The sequence below is a fragment of the Podarcis melisellensis genome, assembly GCF_964234715.1.
Source record: "Podarcis melisellensis genome assembly, chromosome: 13".
NCBI classification, from domain to species: domain Eukaryota; kingdom Metazoa; phylum Chordata; class Lepidosauria; order Squamata; family Lacertidae; genus Podarcis; species Podarcis melisellensis.
In genome coordinates, this window is record NC_138545.1 from 22,272,282 (window position 1) to 22,293,281 (window position 21,000).

General features: G+C 40.2%; 1 protein-coding gene across 1 annotated transcript; it reads right to left on the reverse strand.

The window, feature by feature from the left end:
* Positions 1–382: 382 nt before the first annotated feature.
* Positions 383–20,594, reverse strand: LOC309354750 (vomeronasal type-2 receptor 26-like; the record flags this gene model as incomplete). Its single annotated transcript, XM_081885021.1, has 9 exons — positions 383–1,284; positions 4,953–5,079; positions 5,484–5,711; positions 6,379–7,239; positions 8,161–8,452; positions 17,734–17,951; positions 18,864–19,164; positions 20,016–20,086; positions 20,451–20,594. The coding sequence occupies 9 exons, from the start codon at positions 20,592–20,594 to the stop codon at positions 383–385; spliced, it is 3,144 nt and encodes a 1,047-aa protein (XP_081741147.1).
* Positions 20,595–21,000: the final 406 nt, after the last annotated feature.

The window sequence follows — 21,000 nt, forward strand, 5'->3', positions numbered from 1 at the left end:
TTTTAAGAAAGATTTTTTTGTGATTTTGTAGACTGAATTCATTATCCCAAGTGATTTAACTTTTGTGGGTAAAAGAAGAAAGTGTGGATTGGGTAGGAATTAGTAGCTTTCATCTAGATTTGAAAGTTGCAATTGTAGTTTTTAAGGAAGGAGCTTTTCTGCGCTTTTGTAGATTCCAAGTGATTTTTTTCCAGCCAAGGAGAATTGCACAAGAGTCAAATGCCGATAAGGCTTAATAGGTATGTACAAATATTCTACTGTATATACAGAAAGAAACATACACATTATCCATTTTGATGAGCAAAGGACATATTTTCTTTCTTTCTTTCTTTCTTTCTTTCTTTCTTTCTTTCTTTCTTTCTTTCTTTCTTTCTTTCTTTCTTTAGTTTTTCTTCCTCATAAGCTGCTCCCTGTTGTTCAGCTGAGGCATGAACACAATAATATAACATTTAGGGGAAAAGATGCATCCCAGCAGTCCAGCACCAGAGGCTAAGATAGAGAAGATCTCCACAGCAACCATGTATTTGCCCCTGGTGCTCAGGTAGGATGGAATAAAGGATAACCAAACACTGCAAAAGACCAACATGCTGAAACTGATGAATTTGGCTTCATTGAAGCTGTCAGGTAATTTCCTGGCCAGGAAAGCAACAATGAAACTAATAATTGCCAGGAAGCCCATATAGCTCAGAACAACATAAAACATCATCACAGACCCCTCATTGCATTCTAGTATAATTTCTTTAGCCACTGAGTAACTGTCAACATCTGGAAATGGGGGAAAGGTTGCTAGCCACACAATACAGATCCCTGCCTGGACAAAGGAGCAGCAAAGGACAATGGTATTGGCCAATCCCTTCCCCACCCATCTCCTCATCCGGGATCCAGGTTTGGTGGCCATGAAAGCCAGAACCACAGTGATGGTTTTTGCCAATACACAAGAAACAGCCACTGAGAAGATGATGCCAAAAGTGGTTTGTCGGAGGAGACATGTCAGCTTCTTTGGTTGGCCCAGGAAGAGCAGTGCACAAAGGAAGCAGAGCAGGAGAGAAATGAGGAGAGTGTAGGTGAGGTTCCTGTTGTTTGCAATGACTATGGGAGTGTCATGGTGCTGCACAAATGTACCCAGCACCAGAGCTGTGATCAGAGAAAATGAAAGCGAAAAGCAGACTAAACTGATGCCCAAAGGTTCTTCATAAGTCAAGAAGCTTATATCCTTGGGAATACATGCATCTTGGTTCCTGCTTGGATAGTCTTTGTCTGAGCATTTATCACAGTCATTCATATCTGGGGGGAAAGAAAATTACAGTCCCCAGCTCATACACGTTCCATCAATCACATCAACATTGAAGGATGCTCAAAAGCTATAACATGATTTGGAAATTCAAAAGAGATTTTGGTTAAGTTAATATTCCCCAAGTAAAATGATTGTAGAAATACATAAATTCAATAAAAATGGCTTTCAAGTACTTGCAGTTATATTATATATTAATATTATATACAAAACGTATTTAATTTTATTGTTATTGAGCATTACCTGACATATACAGAAGGTTAGATTTTTTTCCCCTGAAAGCAGTTTATATGCTTTTTAATCAAACGTAGAGTTATGAAGCTTATTATTGTTCAGTCACCAAGATAATATTGTGGAACCTTGGTTTTGGATGTAATCCGCTACAGAAGGGGACGTGGGTGGCACTGTGGGTTAAACAATAGAGCCTAGGAATTGCCGATCAGAAGGTCGGCAGTTCTAATCCCTGTGACGGGGTGAGTTCCCATTGCTTGGTCCCTGCTCCTGACAAATTAGCAGTTCGAAAGCATGTCAAAAGTACACATAGATAAATAGGTACCGCTCCGGTGGGAAGGTAAACAGTGTTTCCGTGTGCTGCTCTGGTTTACCAGAAGTATCTTAGTTATGCTGGCCGCATGACCCGGAAGCTGTATGCCGGCTCCCTCGGCCAATAAAGCAAGATGAGCGTCACAACCCCAGAGTCGGCCACGACTGGACCTAATGGTCGGGGTCCCTTTACCTTTACCACTCCAGAAGACTGTTTGACTTCCGAAACGTTCGAAAAGCTAATTGTTGTCCAGTCACAAAGATAATAACAGATTTGAATTCCTGACACCCAAAAACTTATTTTTACTGAAGAAATTTGCTAAAATTAAGGTTCATTCCCTAAAATGACATGCCATCATGTGCTAAGCCAGGTATGATCAGAAAGGCATGCTAAATTTATTGCATGTTTGTGAAAGAGCAATGGTAACTACTTAGATAATTAAGTCGGAGAGATCTCAAAGGAAAAGATGAGGCACTGACTAAATATGCATGGTACCTGAATATTTAGGGTGCATGAAGACTGCCATTATTTGGGTGTGGGATTAAATCACAAACAGGGGTACCTTGGGTTAAGAACTTGATTTGTTCTGGAGGTCTGTTCTTCACCTGAAACTGTTCTTAACCCGAAGCACCACTTTAGTTAATGGGGCCTCCTGCTGCTGCTGTGCTGCAGCTGCACGATTTCTGTTCTCATCCTGAAGCAAAGTTCAAAGTTCTTAACCTGAGGTAATATTTCTGGATTAGTGGAGTCTGTAACCTGAAGCATATGTAACCCGAGGTACCACTGTATGTGCAAATTCACGTTCTGCCATTGAAGTGGATTTGGAGCTCTCGCACAAGAAGCCCCCACCTCAAAAAGCACAGTCTTTTTAAAACATGGAAAGTGATTAGGAAGTACACTGCAAAGTTTGAAATTACATTGGCTTGATGCAACCTTTTCTGATATTGCCACAAACTAAGCAGAATGAGTACACAATAAATAGCTGCTTCTGTTTTTTCTATAACAAATGGCATGTAAACATTGAGCACACAAACCAGGATTAAGGCTTAACACCAACTACTGGTGCTGAAGAAACTGAAATTGACCATTTCTATGAAGACTTACAAGACCTTATAGAAGTGACACCAAAGAAGGATGTTCTTCTCATTACAGGGAATTGGAATGCTAAAGTAGGGAATCAAGAGATAAAAGGAACAACTGGCAAGTTTGGCCTTGGAGATCAAAACGAAGCAGGGCAAAGGCTAATAGAGTTCTGTCAAGAGAACAAGCTGGTCATCACAAACACTCTTTTCCAACAATACAAGAGACGACTTTACACATGGACATCACCAGATGAGCAGCATCACAATCAGATTGATTATATTCTCTGCAGCCAAAGATGGAGAAGCTCTATACAGTCAGCAAAAACGAGACCTGGAGCTGGCTGTGGCTCAGATCATCAGCTTCTTAGAGCAAAATTCAAGCTTAAACTGAAGAAAGTAGGAAAAACCACTGGGCCGGTAAGATACAATCTAAGTCAGTGGAAGACAAGGCCAGTGGAAGTGATGGTATTCCAGCTGAACTATTTAAAATTTTAAAAGATGATGCTGTTAAGGTGCTACACTCAATATGCCAGCAAGTTTGGAAAACTCAGTAGTGGCCAGAGGATTGGAGATCAGTCTACATCCCAATCCCAAAGAAGGGCAGTGCCAAAGAATGCTCCAACTACCACAAAATTGCACACATTTCACACGCTAGCAAGGTTATGCTTAAAATTCTACAAGGAAGGCTCAAGCAGTATGTGGACCGAGAACTCCAGTGCAAGCTGGATTTAGAAGAGGCAGAGGAACCAAATTGCAAACATGCGCTGGATTTTGGAGAAAGCTAGAGAGTTCCAGAAAGATATCTACTTCTGCTTCATTGACTGTGTCGACCACAGCAAACTATGGCAAGTTCTTAAAGAAATGGGTGTGCCTGATCACCTCATCTGTCTCCTGAGAAATCTGTATGTGGGACAAGAAGCTACAGTTAGAACTGGATAAGGAACAACTGATTGGTTCAAAATTGGGAAAGAAGTACGACAAGGCTGTATATTGTCTCCCTGCTTATTTAACTTATATGCAGAATTCATCATGCGAAAGACTGGGCTGGATGAATCCCTAGCTGGAATTAAGATTGCCAGAAGAAATCTCAACAACCTCAGATATGCAGATGACACAACCTTGATGGCAGAAAGTGAGGTGGAATTAAAGAACCTTTTAATGAGGGTGAAAGAGGAGAGCGCAAAATATGGTCTGAAGCTCAACATCAAAAAGACGAAGTTATGGCCACTGGTCCCATCACCTCCTGGCAAATAGAAGCGGAAGAAATGGAGGTAGTGAGAGATTTTACTTTCTTGGGCTCCATGATCACTGCAGATGGTGACAGCAGCCACGAAATTAAGAGATGCCTGCTTCTTGGGAGAAAAGCAATGACTAACCTAGACAGTATCTTAAAAAGTAGAGAATCACCTTGCCAACAAAGGTCCGTATAGTTAAAGCTATGGTTTTCCCAGTAGTGATGTATGGAAGTGAGAGCTGGACCATAAAGAAGACTGGTCGCCGAAGAATTGATGCTTTTGAATTATGGTGCTGGAGGCGACTCTTGAGAGTCCCATGGACTGCAAGAAGATCAAACCTATCCATTCTGAAGGAAATCAGCCCTGAGTGCTCATTGGAAGGACAGATCGTGAAGCTGAGGCTCCAATACTTTGGCCACCTCATGAGAAGAGAAGACTCCCTGGAAAAGACCCTGATGTTGGGAAAGATGGAGGGCACAAGTGGAAGGGGACGTCAGAGGACGAGATGGTTGGATAGTGTTCTCGAAGCTACCAGCAGGAGTTTTACTAAATTGCGCAAGGCAGTGGAAGACAGAAGTGCCTGGCGTGCTCTGGTCTATGGGGTCACGAAGAGTCGGACACAACTAAATGACTAAACAACAACAACAAAGAGATTGCTTGGAAGTAACCTCAGTGGGAACACCTGGTCCCCTTGAAAGCAAGTGGACCAGTTAGTCATAACTTTATTTGTCCTATTCCTTTTAAGGGAAACTCAATGAAAGTACTACATCTGGATCCAAATTTCTGTGTATTTCTCTTACCTTCCTGGTTTGAAATCTTTCCCTCTGGGCATGGGATGCAATCATAGCAGCAAAATGGTTCTCCTTCCTTCACTTTCTTCCTTGATCCTGCGTGACAATTCTCAGTACAGACAGAAAGAGGCCGAACCTAATCAGCGAATGAAGGAGAAAAATGATCTTCATGAGAATAATGCATTTGGAATCAGTGAGGTTCTGGAGACCTTCCCTATGTTGCTAAATTGACACAGCATTTCAGTAAACCATAGATCAGCGCTGCAGAGAGTAATTCATCATCGTCTGTATTAAAACAATAAATACAAAGGAGATATTATACATATTTTACCAGATTGCACTATATTACATCCCTTTGGGATGGAAAGTTTGCACAATTTTATCCTGGACAAATACATGGATTTACAGCCACTAAAAAAAAAAAGAGTATTTTGTAAGTTTTCTGATTCTCCAGTGAACATTATCTTAGACATCAAAGCACAGAACTATTGCTCATTGAAATATGAATCTCTTTTGAATTAGCTAAGAATGTGACTCCACCTGATTAAACCATCCATGCCATGTTATGGCATCTTCATGAATGGTGAAGGCTTGGTCTGGAGGAGCCTCAGGATCCATCCTCCCAATTTTTACCCTATGAAAGGACTGGTTGGAGGAAATAACCCAGTTGATCACATCCAAGGTAGATATTACCTCCCCGTTCTGATTGAAGGACACTGTGTCTCCAGCACTGTTGTTAAATGAGACACCTCTCAGAAAATGATGGAGCTAGAATGAAAAGAGAGAAGGCAAGCATTTAGAAAAGGGTGGATCTGAATGTTTCAAAGAGAGATCTAGTGCAAAGAGTGTAGCTTCGCTGCCTGCAACATAAGGTAAATGTAAAGGGATCCCTGACCGTTAGGTCCAGTCGTGGATGACTCTGGGATTGCGGTGCTCATCTCGCTTTATTGGCCGACGGAGCTGGCATACAGCTTCTGGGACATGTGGCCAGCATGACAAAGCCGCTTCTGGCGAACCAGAGCAGTGCACGAAAACGCCGTTTACCTTCCCGCCAGAGCGGTATCTATTTATCTACTTGCACTTTGACATGCTTTCGAACTGCTAGGTTGGCAGGAGCAGGGACTGAGCAATGGAAGCTCACCCCGTCGCGGGGATTCGAACCGCCAACCTTCTGATTGGCAAGTCCTAGGCTCTGTGGTTTAACCCACAGCACCACCTGTGTCATGTAGCCCATTTTAGGCTCACACATGGTCTGCAGTTTTCTCTATACTCCATTCCCCATTAGCACTGTTAAGGTGTGGTCTAAGGGGTGTTTGTGTGTGTATGTTTTTGTTTGACAGGTTTCAGGTGGAGAGGGGGACAAAATGGTTAGTAATTAGAGAAATTGAAAACCAAATATATATCCCATGCAACGTATGGATTTCTGGCCCCTTACCTGCCAAAACTGCTGCTTCTGAAGCTTCTGTCTCCCTCTGCTCACCATTTGTGAGTGTTTGTGTATTGCTAAGGACATGGTATGTAAAGCATGGGCCATGGCAAAGACAGCATTGTAGATACTGTAGCTTTGACCTTGCACTGTCATTTCAAAGAGAGATACAGGAAGGTTTTCTAAATTCTCCATTCCTGTGCAGATATCCCCCACCACTTCGTCCAGAACGCGATGGGGAAATACACAGCCAAACGCATTTTGCCAGAAATCCCAGATGAAATCATCACCTTCTGCATTGAAGGGGTTTCTGCCCTCAACATATTTATGAAATCCTGGTAGATCATTGGAGTGAATTCTGAAGGTTATGGCACCATTGAATATAGTTGCATCCCAATCCCGCTGAAAGGCCACGGAAATAAACTCCACTTGGGCTGTTGATATCCATACTTTACCTTTTGTATTTGTTTTCGTTCTCCCAAGCATTGATAGATATGGAAGCCATCTCAAAAATATAGTGGTCGAAGCTTCTCCATAGGCCACCACAACATTGGCTTTGCTACCCATCACTATATCATGTATTTTAGCCCCCTGTTGCATCAGGGTGTATCCTTCAGCGAGAAAACTAAACTTGGGGATTGTTTCTACAAAGGCAAAACAAATACCTCTGTTTGAAAAGAGTGGGAGCACCTTTTGTATAAATCTTTCTCCATTATCATTGTCAACCACAGCGACCCCAATCCACGTCCACTTGAAATGCAGAAGCAAAGAAAGAATCCCTGCAAACTGGTGGCTTTCTGGGGGGGCCATCTGGTAGAAGGGAAGTCCTGGGACTTTAGTATTCATCACCGGAGTGGGGCCATATATGAGCTAAAGAAATATTTGTTGGGAAAATAGAGAGAGAGAAAAACAACAACACTCTCCATTAATATAGCAGTTTTATGCATGGTCAAATGCACTTGGTATTTGCATTTGGGCACCCATATAAATAATGCATTCTTCAAAGCAGCAAACATTTTATTTCTCAACTGTACTACCTGAGTGACTAATGATGAAATTGCAGATCCAGGGGAGTCTATTCTGATCAATACTGAAGCGGGATAAAGACTCTATCTCCATTCACACAAGGATCTCAATCTGCATCGGCCACCACCCAGTTTTTGTTTAAAACTATCATGGTATTTTCAATTGCCTGATGGGCAGTGCGTCCAATTCCTCCTCTGATAAATCCAATTTAATTAGTTTTTGAACTTTATGGTGTTGCTTCAATGAAAGCCAGGCTCTGATTTATAAAGCGGATCCCCAGTCTATGCATACAGATTGTCAGTTCAAAGCCAGGCTCTGCTTTATAAAGCAGGTCCCCAGCCTATGTATATAGAGTGGCAGTTCACGGTTGGTATGAATGGGCCCCAAGAAGTTTTAAATGGTGCCCTAATAATTATTGAAGAATGCTTTCCATGAACAATATAGAAAGTAAAAAAAATCAACAACTAGGAGCATTAGAAACAGTAAGTGGAATTTCCATGTGAAAAAATATATTGCTCAGTCTTGGTTCTATGAAAACCATGTTCCAGTTATAGGTTCATTTACTTTTTTATTTGTTAATGAACTTCTTTCAGTCTGCATAAAACATGCAAAGGAAAGAAAGAAAAGAATAATTGATATGATTATTCCCAATGTTCCCATTTCTGTTTCTAAACAGCATAATACAAGCTGGAAGAAATAAAGAAAAAGTATGACTGCCTTACTGAATTTTCATATTCCACTCAGAAACAGGCATAGGTGTCCTACCTGTGGAATCTTATAAATATCCAAGATAGTTGCAACATGAAGGGAGACCTGGGAGTCGAGACTACCAATGACAGCTGTCAGATTATTCTGTGTATCACATATATAGTTGGGGAGAAATTTCTCCAGTGTAGATAAAAGTAGCATTGTGGCATGATATGTCTTAATTGCAATGATATAGCTGTCATAAATGTGGAAGCCCAAGGTGACATTTGGTAAGATGTGAGGGTTTTCATTGATCTCCTTGATAGCAAATGCCAAGGCCAGGATGTGCTGGTAACCCTTTGGCACCACGCTGGAACAACAATTGCATTCTTGATCACAATTCCACAATTTCAATGAATAATAATAATAACAACAACAACAACCACCACCACAATAATATAATTCTTATACCCCGCCCATCTGTCTGGGCCTCCCCAGCCACTCTGGGTAGCTTCCAACAGGATATTAAAAACTCAAAAGAACATCAAACATTAAAAACTTCCCTTTTTTAAAAAAATGGTTTTTATTAACAATTTCAACATAACAATATATCAAAACATATCCTATTTATTATTTCCCTCCTTTCCCCCCATTCCCCATCAACCCCCCCCCACCGAGACTTCTCTCATCTCCTCTCTCTGATTTCTCAGCATGTTATTCTCTTCATATTATAAAATTATTTCAATCCTTATTTTATCTGTCTACCATGTTATCAATCACTAAATTTGTGTATGTTTATTCAAAACCTGCCAAGCAGTTCAATTCATTTTGTTGTCTTTTTAAGTACTTTGTAAAAAGTTCCCATTCTTCATTGAAGTCACAGTTGTCCTTATCTCGCAGTTTGTATGTCAGTTTAACCAATTCTGCATAGTTCATCAATTTCTTTTCACACTGTTCCTTTGTCGGGGTTTCCTCATTATTCCATTCTTGTGCTATCAAGACTCTTGCCACTGTTGTAGCATACATGAATAAGTTCTTTGTTTTTCTTAGCAGGTCTTGTCCTACAATCCCTAACAAAAATACTTCTGGTTTTTTTTACAAATGTCATTTTAAACATTTTCTTCAATACATTATATATCATTTCCCAATTTTTAAAATTTCTCTACATTCCCACCACATATGATAAAGGTCCCTTCCTATTCTTTACATTTCCAACATGTGCTTGACCCAGTTTTGTACATTTTTGCTATCTGTACTGGTGTTATTCATTAAAAACTTCCCTAATGAAATTCATATCTTGCTATTCCTTCCAAATGAGCCAAGGGAAGAGACATTTTATCATGCTTGGTAGAAATGTAGAAAAGCCAAAACATATTGGACTCAAATATATACTTCAATACAGAGAATTTTGAAGATTGATTTTCAATTGAAACTAGAACTTTTGCTGCTGGAACTTATGGATACATAGTTAGAAAAGGACTATTGAACTTTATTACAATAAATGATTATTGCTGCAAGACTTTTATATGTAGAAAGACTGAAGGACCCATCATTACCAACAATGGAAGAATGCCTGCTACAACTAAAACGTTAAATCGAAGAGAAGTCATTGTTAATATTTGTTAAGGATTGGAAACTAGTCATGGACTTTTTGCATGAGAAAGAAAAAGAAATAATATTACTAAACTACACCAACTTCAGAACACACTATATGCTATACTTTCTGAGTGAGATTCCTTTTTAAAGAAACTTTGTTAAAATGAACAGAATAAAAGAGTTATTTCATTCAAACAGTGAGACATTAAATTCAGTACATTCTTTTACTACAGTACAGCGCTTACCACCAATCATCTTGAAAATACCTTTAATTGAGAGATGTAGAAGGAAGAGTTTATTGAGGTTTTTTCCCTTGTATGTGGATATAAAACTGTAAGACTACAATCCCACAGACTGTTCCAAGGGAATAAGATGCCTGTCTCCAAAAAACCCACTTTACTACATTTTCATTCCCTTCTGCTTTTTTGCTTAATAGCCATGATGCTTTGAATTTTATTACAGTTATCTCATTTAGATATTATGTCTTCTGAGGGAGTCTTTAGTTTAAGGTGACTTCAAGAAAAAAAAATAGTACACAACGCCAACTTGAGAACACACCATATGCTGTACTTTCTCAATGAGATTCCTTTTAAAGAATGTTTGTCAAAATGAACAGACTAAAGGAGCTATTTCATACCTTTAATCTAGTCATACTATTTCGACTATACATTTAATCCAGTACATTCTTACTACACTTATTGCACTACATCATTTAGCACCAGGCATGTTGAAATGACCTTTAACTGAAACAGAGATGTAGAAGGAGTATAAAAGAAGCAGGATAGCTGTGTGAAAATGATGATGGTATCAATCATAAGTCACAAGAGTTGTACTTCATAGCTTAAGCAACAAAAATATCAGGCAGCACAACCTTCTGCTGGGTCCACAGTAGTAGATTATTACTGGGTTACGAGAGCAAACTCCATGACTTGATATAAATAAGGGAGCTACATATTTTTGCTTGGAAGTCTCATTCGCAAGGAACAGAATTCAATATAGTACAGTGGTTAGGGCATTGGACTAGAACCAGGGTAAGAATCAGTTTCAAACCCTCGCTCAGCCTTCAAACCATGTGATGACCAGTCTTTCATAGGCCATATTAAAACCATACATGTATAGTGCTATGATAGCACTTTAAAGAGTCATGGCTTCCACAAAGAATCCTGGAAGCTGCTGTTTGTTAAGGGTAGCGAGAGAAATTTCATAGTCAATCCCTCTTTTCAAAGAACTATGAAAATTGTAGCTGTTAGGGAAACTGCTCTCAGGAGTGTCTATGAAAACTGCTGAAACAAAAAATGAGAGTTGTCAGAATGGAAATAGAAAGGGGGACACAAGATGAGTAAAAAACAAAGAGGAACTTGGGATAACAGAGGAAAAAGTGAGAGAAAGAATCAAAAGGAAGAGGACAAAGATGGTGTAGTTAAATAAACAAATGCATTTTAAAAACAACAAAGCATCTTGCATTTCCTGTGGAGATTCCCTTGGTTATTTTAACTGCTACTGCAGCCTGCGTGAAGATTAACAGAATCCTTGCTCATGTGTACTCAGAGATATCTCTTTTAACTCAATGGAACTACAAAATGGAAATAAAAACAGACACAATACAAGTTCTTACGCAAGCTCTTCTGACAATGCAGGTGGGGGTTCTTCAGTGAAACTTGCTGAACTGAAAATAAAGGTACCGTGAGAAGCTATGCCACCAATGATGAAATCTCCTGGCTGATGATACTTGTGAAGTGGGTGGTGTAGATACTGAACCCTGCATTTAACGGTGTGGGCCTCCTGTGCCATGTGAGGAAACAGAGCCAGCAGCAAGACCACTAAAACTACCATCCTCAATGGAATGGTAAATCTTCAATCTAAACACAGATTCCTCCGTTGTTTGCTGTAGTACAATCATGAGAGTCTCTTTGATGAGAACCTCTTGCCTTAATGACAGTTCACTCTGTTCACAGCCCTGAGCTTCAGGTTCAGTTGTGCAAAGAATCAGAGATCACAACAGATGGTTGTTCTTGGTCCCCAGCCCCTCTGTCTCTAAATGGTGGCAGACATATTTGTAATATTCTTCAGTGCCTTTGCTATTTGTTTTGTTCATGGCAACTGAAATTCCACAGTGGGCTGGATGAGCACTAAAATTAGTGCTTTTCAGAATTAATGAATCAGGAAATCGCCTGTTCAGATGTGGGGATTTCCTCTGGGAATTGCTGAAGAAAACATGTTTTTCACATCGGAATGGAAATATTTCTTTTCTGAACAGTTAGATGGCAAGGGACTATTGTGATTGGAATGACCCACAGCATGAATCAAATTGGATGTTTTGCATGATCTTAGCCAAAAGGCTGTGAAGGAAATACTGAATACTTATCATTGACTGTAATAAGAAGATTGAGTGACTGACACTGGAGAGAATTGTGTACCACCATTAGAGCAAAAAGCAACTTTTTTCTTGAAAGGGTTGATCTTCCTGAAAAAATGTTATTGCCAACATAATTTATAGAAAGAAAAGTTGATTCAGTTTCTTTTTGTAAGCTCTGTCCCAGTTTTTTAAACATACAAACGGAGATATTTTTGCTACTTTTCATGCCACAATAACTCAAAGTTTCTCAATGTGACCCCTTTGTGCTGTCACCCATCCCTTTGCAATGATAGAAACACCCCTGTGGGAAGGAATTTCCACAACTTACTTTAAATCAGCTGGATGCAAAATTAACTATTCACTAAGATTGTTAATTAAATTGATAATTTGTACATAAATGGAAAACAGATATTTACATTAGGCAATTTCTAAGAACTAGGGGGATGCTGCTATGATGCATCGCGTATTGTAGCTAAGTGATTCCAATCTATATACAGCCATAGATAGTGTATCAAGTGAAGCTGGTACAAGCCATTCCTAACCACCAAGGTCATTTGGCCCTCTCACGATTAACACATATCCATGAGTATTGCCAAGTTATGCACCTGCTCCATTAGACAATCCTGAGTTAATGAACCAACAAGGCAGCTATTCATGCTCCAAATGCAGCCCACAGATCATGAATGAAAGCGTGCAAGGTGTTAAAATAAGGGAGTGGCTGTCCCATGGGAAATTAGGAGTTTGTGTGCAACCCCGCCCCCTACCCTACAGATCCTGAATTAAGAAATGGAATGAGGCAGCTGAGCAGAAGTAGGTTCTTGCCAAACATCTCAAACTGACACAGGGACCTCTGAAGCACTTGGGGGCATTTTATTTTTCAGAAAAACCTTTCTAGTTCAGGTTTATGTTCAATTGGATATATACAGGCTGACTGAAGAATAACTGGTTAAAACTAATCCTAATTAACAGAAGCCAAATTATTGGGCATAGGGGAGAGAAAAATGGGGAATAAAAATTCAAATAACAAAAACATTGTTGTATAATATGTTTAATATATACAAAGCACAAAGAATTCAGTAAGTAAAAGAGAACATCCTTTGTAAACTGTATGAAGTGCAACCAAAGGGAAGAATCAAGCAGATAAGCAGATGATAGTTTGAGATTTATGCTGCGGTGGCAGTGACTACAATAACTTCAGCATCAAATCAAATTGATGGGTTTTCTTTTGCCTCTGTGCCACAGGCCTATAACACACTCCTGCCAAATCAGCTTTGTGCTTCATTTCTGTGACTTTTCGTATTAAATGTGCAGAACACAATTCTGGACCTGCCCCCCCACCTAATTGTGCAGTAAAAAAGTGTGGGGATGGCAGATGCAGCATGGGGGCACACCTCCACTTCAGCATAAGACACTCCACAGCGTGTCTAGCCACCATGCCCACTCTCTGACCTTTGCCTCCCTTGCAGAAAGCTTTGCTTAATGTTCCACTTGGCTGGAGCATGACAAGTGAAGCAGACTTTCAAGTATCAGGGGAACATTTTGGGGAACCACCTGGTTTGACACTTGTATTGCTAACCCTGGAAATGTGCCTTGCTGGAAATAGGTTAAGTTCAGGGTGGTTTCACTACTATTTCTAAACTGTTGATTTCTGCTAATAAAAAGAGCTTCTGAAAAGCTAGCCGACAGCTTGCTTGCTCCTGTGCAGCTCACATGCATTCAACTCCCTTTTCGTCCTCCCTTATTTCTACAAAAAGCCCAAAGCTTGTTTTTCTGATGTTTGTTCTTTTTCTTCCCAGCTGTTCATGCCTTATACTTTTGCCACTTTGTAGGTATCATTGGGATGCGGGTGGTGCTGTGGGTTAAACCACAGAGCCTAGGACTTGCCAATCAGAAGGTTGGCAGTTCGAATCCCCGTGATGGGGTGAGCTCCCGTTGCCCGGTCCCTGCTCCTGCCAACCTAGCAGTTCAAAAGCATGTCAAAGTGCAAGTAGATAAATAGGTACCGCTCTGGCAGGAAGGTAAACGGCATTTCCGTTCCTCACCCCACTCCCACAAAGATTAGTTGCTTCCATCTAGAATTGAAAAATCCAAAGGTAGTTTTTAAGAAAGACTTTTCTTTGTGATTTTGTAGACTGAATTCATTATTCCAAACTGATTTAACTTTTGTAGATAAAAGAAGAAAGTGTGGACTAGGTAGGAATTAGTAGCTTTCATCTAGATTTGAAAGTTGCAATTGTAGTTTTTAAGGAAGGAGCTTTTCTGTGCTTTTGTAGTTTTCAAGTGATTTTTTTTCCAGCCAAGGAGACTTGGACAACAGTGAACTGTTCTACTGTATATACAGAAAGAAACATACACACAGTCCCTTTTGATGAGCAAAGGACAGTTTTTCTTTCATTCTTTCATTTTTAAATTCTTCTTTCTTATTAGCTGCTCCCTGTTGTTCAGCTGAGGCCTGAACACAATAATATAACATTTTGGGGAAAAGATGCAACCCAGCAGTCCAGCACCAGAGGCTAAGATAGAGAAGATCTCCACAGCAACCATGTATTTGCCCTTGGTGCTCAGGTAGGATGGAATAAAGGATAGCCAAACACTGCAAAACACCAACATGCTGAAACTGATGAACTTGGCTTCATTGAAACTGTCAGGTAATTTCCTGGCCAGGAAAGCGACAATGAAACTAATAATTGCCAGGAAGCCCATATAGCTCAGAACAACATAAAACATCATCACAGACCCCTCATTGCATTCTAGTATAATTTCTTTAGCCACTGAGTAACTGTCTGCACCTGGAAATGGGGGAAAGATTGCTAGCCACACAATAGAAATTCCTGCCTGAACAAAGGAGCAGCAAAGGACAATGGTGTTGGCCAATCCCTTCCCCACCCATCTCCTCATCCTGGATCCAGGTTTGGTGGCCATGAAAGCCAGAACCACAGTGATGGTTTTTGCCAATACACAAGAAACAGCCACTGAGAAGATGATGCCAAAAGTGGTTTGTCGGAGGAGACATGTCAGCTTCTTTGGTTGGCCCAGGAAGAGCACTGCACAAAGGAAGCAGAGCAGGAGAGAAATGAGGAGAGTGTAGGTGAGGTTCCTGTTGTTTGCAATGACTATGGGAGTGTCATGGTGCTTCACAAATGTACCCAGCACCATAGCTGTGATCAGAGAAAATGAAAGCGAAAAGCAGACTAAACTGATGCCCAAAGGTTCTTCATAAGACAAGAATCTTATATCCTTGGGAATACATGCATCTTGGTTCCTGCTTGGATAGTCTTTGGCTGAGCATTTATCACAGTCATTCCTATCTGGGGAAAAAGAAAGAACAGTACAGTCCCCAGATCATACATAATCCATCAATCACATCAACATGCTTCATTTTTTTTTGTTCACTCACAATATAAGGATCTCTTCAAGTCAGAACATACATTCTGCGCTTTGTGATCCTATGTAATTGTGGTAGTTGGTGGCCTAATTGGTGGAGAGCTAAATGGTACCACATCTTGTGCTCTAAGAGCATCCATGTTGTATTATATAGTGTGCTGAATTCCAAATATGAGTGGTGCTCAAAATTTGGAGTATGACTTCGGAAGTTAAACATTGTTTTGTTTAAGATACAGTGGTACCTCGGGTTACATACGCTTCAGGTTACAGACACCGCTAACCCAGAAATAGTACCTTGGGTTAAGAACTTTGCTTCAGGGTGAGAACAGAAATCACGCGGCGGCGGCGCAGCAGCAGTGGGAGTCCCCATTAGCTAAAGTGGTGCTTCAGGTTAAGAACAGCTTCAGATTAAGAACGGACCTCTGGAATGAATTAAGTACATAACCAGAGGTACCACTGTACAGTTTTGCATTGTAAGTAAAATAAGCGTAAAGATGCATGAAGTCATTAAAAGTGACTGACAATTACTTCCAGTTATATTATATATTATATATTAATATTATATTTATTATTATTATTTAGCATTACCTGACATTTTGAGAAGGTAAAATTAAACTTCTTTAGCTTACTAAAGCCATTTATGTACTATTCAATCAAATGTAGACTTACAAGCTACATCACAAAGATAAGAGCAGATTTGAATTCCGCACATCAAAAACTTATTTTTACTGAAGAAATTCACAAAATTTAAATTTCATTGTGTAAGATGACATGCTCTAAGGTGCTATTGCAGATATGAACAGAAAGGCATCCCATATTTGTGAAAGAGCAATAATACCTGGTGAGGCAAAATAAACCCTGTACTGAATGATGGTGAAGTGGGAGAGATCTCACGGAAAAGGATGATGTACTGAATGAATATGTATGAATATATGCATATATGTACTGAATATATATGGTGCATCCAGACTGCCAGTATTTGGGTGTGGGATTAAATCACATATGTGCAAATTCAAGTTCTGCCATTAAAGTGGGTTTGGAGCTCTTGTCCAAGAAGCCCCCACCTCAAAAAGCACAGACTGTTTACAATAAGGAAAGTGATTGGGGGTACACTGGAAAGTTTGAGATTACATTTTCTTGATGCAACCTTTTCTGACATTCACACAAACTAAGTAGAATGAGTACACAATAAACATCTACTTTTGTCTAGCACATTCAGCTTTTAATTGAACAAACTTCTTGTAAACATTGTGCACACAAATCAGGATGAAGGCTCCATGAAGTGATTGTATGGAAGTGTCCTGTGTATCACTTGGTCCCTTTGAAAGCAAGTGGACAAGTTAGTCATGGCTTAATTTGTCCCATTCCTGTTAAAGGGAACTCAATAGAAGTACTGCATCTGGATCCAAATTATACTTAAGGTAAATATCTCTTACCTTCCTGGATTGAAATCTTTCCCTCTGGGCATGGGATGCAATCATAGCAGCAAAACGGTGCTCCTTCCTTCACTTTCTTCCTTGATCCTGCGTGACAACTCTCAGTACAGACAGAAAGAGGCTGAGCCTAATCCATAAATGAAGCAGAAACAAATAATAACATCCTCAAGGTCCCAGGCCTCAGAGAGGTTAGGCTGGCCTCAACTAGAGCCAGGGCCTTCTCGGCTGCGGCTCCAATCTGGTGGAACGCTCTGTCACAAGAGACTAGGGCCCTGCGGGACCTGACATCTTTCCGCAGGGCCTGCAAGACAGAGTTGTTCCACCAGGCCTTTGGTCAGGATGCAGCCTGATTCCCTCCTCTGGCAACCTGCACAGAATTTTGCTTAATCGGTTGCCATCAATTTGATTTTAATTAATTTTTATAATGAAATATTTTTAGAATGTGTGATTATTTGACTGTTTGATTATTTAATTGTTGTTAGCCGCCCTGAGCCCAGCTTCGGCTGGGGAGGGCGGGATATAAATAAAATTTATTATTATTATTATATTCATGAGAATGATGAGTTTGGAATCAGTCAGGTTCAGCTCTGCATTGAGTGCATTCTTGTCTGTGTTAAGACAAAGAATACATAGCAGATATCATAGATAATTTTAGGGTTCACACAACATTACATTGCATTTGGGAAGAGAGCGATAAACACACACATCCTGGACAAATACATCAATTTACATCGAGCAAATAATTGAGCTTTTTTCATAAGGTTTTTTCCCCTGATCCTCAAGTGTACTTTATCTTAGACATCAAGGCAAATAATCATTGCTCGTTTTAGAATGAATGTCTCTTGAATTAGCTAACAATGAGACTCCACCTGATTAAACCATCCATGCCATGTTATGGCATCTTCATGAAGGGTGAAGGCTTGGTCTGGAGGAGCCTCAGGATCCATTCTCCCAACTTTTACCCTATGAAAGGACTGGTTGGAGGAGATAACCCAGTTGATAATGTCCAGACTAGATATTACTTCCCCATTCTGATTGAAGGACACCATGTCTCCAGCACTGTTGTTGAATGAGACAGCTCTCAGAAAATGATGGAGCTAGATAGAAAAAAAGAGAAAGCAAGCATTTAGAAGAGGGTGGATCTGAATGTTTCAGAAAGAGATCTAGTGCAGAGAGGGGAGTCCCACTGCCCGCAACATGCATGTAGCCTATTTGGGGCTCATGGATGGCCTGCAATTTCCCCTTTTCTCCACTCCCTATTAGCACTGCATAAAGGCCTAGATGTGTGTATTTTGGAATCCTATTGGAATTAATATGGGGGATGTTTTAGATAGGTTTTAGGTAGAGAGGGAAGTGCTAATGCTTCTAAACTCCCCCCAAGCCATCAAAAGTTCTGCATGCCCCATTAGTTCTTGAAAAGAGCCTCATATTGCAGCCAAGGAATGATATACCGTAATACCTGTGAATTGGGGTGATAGTGAGAAAAGAAATGAATGGGTGTATGTGTGAATAGGTTAATAATCTAGGAGTAAATATGTGCTTTTGTGCATGGAGAGTGTATGTATGTAGAATAAAAGGATGAGAGTCTGCTGGACCATCTGCATACCTGAACAGATTTGAATTAACAGATTGAAGGAAGATTCATCCTGCAAAGAATGTGGGCAGGGATGCTACACAGATCACCAGGGAAAGCAGGGAGGGGAAAATATTTCTTAGGGAACTTGAACACCCATTATATACAGTGATACCACCCTCTACAAACAGTCCTGTTCATTTTGGCAATGAACTCCGCAAAACCGGAAGTAGGTATTCCAGCTAGCAAACTTTGCCTCAGAGGACAAACGGAAGCTGAATGGTGGAAGGGCACCAGTGGCGGGAGGCCTCAGTAGAGAAAGCGTGCCTTGGTTTAAGAACGCTTTGGTTTAAGAACGGACTTCTGGGATGAATTCAGTTCATAGAGTGAGGTACCACTGTAGTCTCATGCAAGCTAATGATTTATTGCCCCTTACCTGCCAAAACTGCTGCTTCTGAAGCTTCTCTCTCCTTCCATCCACCATTCCTGGGTATCTGAGTCTTTGCAAGAACATGGCATGCAATGCATGGACAACAGTGTGGACAGCATTATAGATGCTGTAGCTTAGACCTTGCACTGTCATTTCAAAGAGAGATGCAGGAAGATTCTCCACTTTCTCTTTCCCAGTGCAGATATCCCCCTTGGCATCACCCAGAATGCGATGTGGGAATACACAGCCAAAGGCTTGTTGCCAGAAATCCCAGATGAAATCATCACCTTCTGCATTGGAAGGGTTCCTGTTCTCAACATATTGACGAAATCATGGTAGATCATTGGAGTGAATTCTGATGGATATACCACCATTGAATATTTCTGCATCCCAATCTCGTTGAAAGGCCAATGAAATGAACTCAAATTGGGCTGTAAATATCCATACTTTACCATTTACATTTGTTTTCCTCCTCCCAAGCATTGATAGATATGGAAGCCATCTAAAAAATACAGTGGTCGAAGCTTCTCCATAGGCCACCACAACATTGGCTTTGCTACCCATCATTCTATCATGTATATTTGCTCCCTGTTTCATCAGAGTGAGTCCTTCAGTGAGAAAAGTAAATTTGGGGATTGTTTCTTGAAAGGCAAAACAAATACCTCTGTTTGAAAAGAGTGGGAGCACATTTTGTAGAAATCTTTCTCCACTGTCATTGTCAACCACAGCGACCCCAATCCAAGTCCACCTGAAATGCAGAAGCAAAGAAAGAATCCCTGCAAACTGGTGGCCTTCTTGGGGGGCCATCTGGTAGAAAGGAAGTCCTGGAGTTTTATCATTCATCACTGGAGCCGGGCCATATATGAGCTAAAGAGAGGTGTGTTGGAAAGAGAGAAGAAACACCATCCATTTATATAGCAGTGTTATGCATTGTGAAATGCAGTTGACATGTCCATTTGAACATCCATATAAATAGTGCATCTTTAGCATCAGGAAGCATTTCATATCTAAACTTTACTACCTGAGTCAGCAATGATGAAAGACCCAGCAGAGTCAGTTCTGATCAATCCTGAATTACAGAGCAATGGGATCTACAAAGTATTTCCATTCACATAAGGAGCTCAATCTCCATCAGCTAATCACAGTATTTTTAATTGCCTGACTGGCATAGCATCTAATTCCTCCTCAGTTAAAATCAACATGATTAGTTTTTCAACTTTATGGTGTTGCTTCAGAGAAAATCAGGATCTATTTTATAAAGTCAGTTCTCAATTTATGCCTACAGATGGGTAGTTCATAACAGGGTTTGTGATTCAGAAAAGGATGCTATCTATTTTCAAATTCAGTTCTAATCTAGGGAAATCATGTTCCAGTTATAGGTTTTTGTTTTATTTTTCAGCTGTTAATGAACTGCTCTCAGTGTGCATAAAACATGGAAAGGAAAGAAAGAAAAGAATAATTGATTTGATTATTACCAATCCACTCATTTCTGTTTCTAAACAGCAGTAATACGAGCTGGAAGAAATAAAGAAAAGGTATGACTGCTTTACTGAATTTTCATGTTCCACTCAGAAACAGGCATAGGTGTCCTACCTGTGGAATCTTATAAATATCCAAGATAGTTGCCACATGAAGGGAGATCTGGGAGTCAAGACCCCCAATGACAGCTGTTAGATTATTCTGTGTATCACATATATAGTTGGGGAGAAATTTCTCCAGTGTAGATAAAAGTAGCATTGTGGCATGATACGTCTTAATTGCAGTGACATAGCTGTCATAGATGTGGAAGCCCAAGGTGATGTTTGGTAAGATGTGAGGGTTTTCATTGATCTCCTTGACTGCAAATGCTAAGGCCAGGATATTCTGGTAACCCTTAGGCACCACGCTGGAACAAGAGTTGCATTCCTGATCAGAAGAATATCTCACAGTTCCATTGTTTAAAAAGTTTGGGGAAGAGAATAAAGATTGTGTGCTTAAACAAACAAATCCTTCATACACAAACACACACACACACACACACACACACACACAAACAAACACAGACACCTCTTCCATTTCCCTTTGGAGATTCCTCTGGTTGTGTAATCTTCTTCTGCAGAGATATTTCATTTACCTAAATTGAAATATTAAATGAAAATAAAAA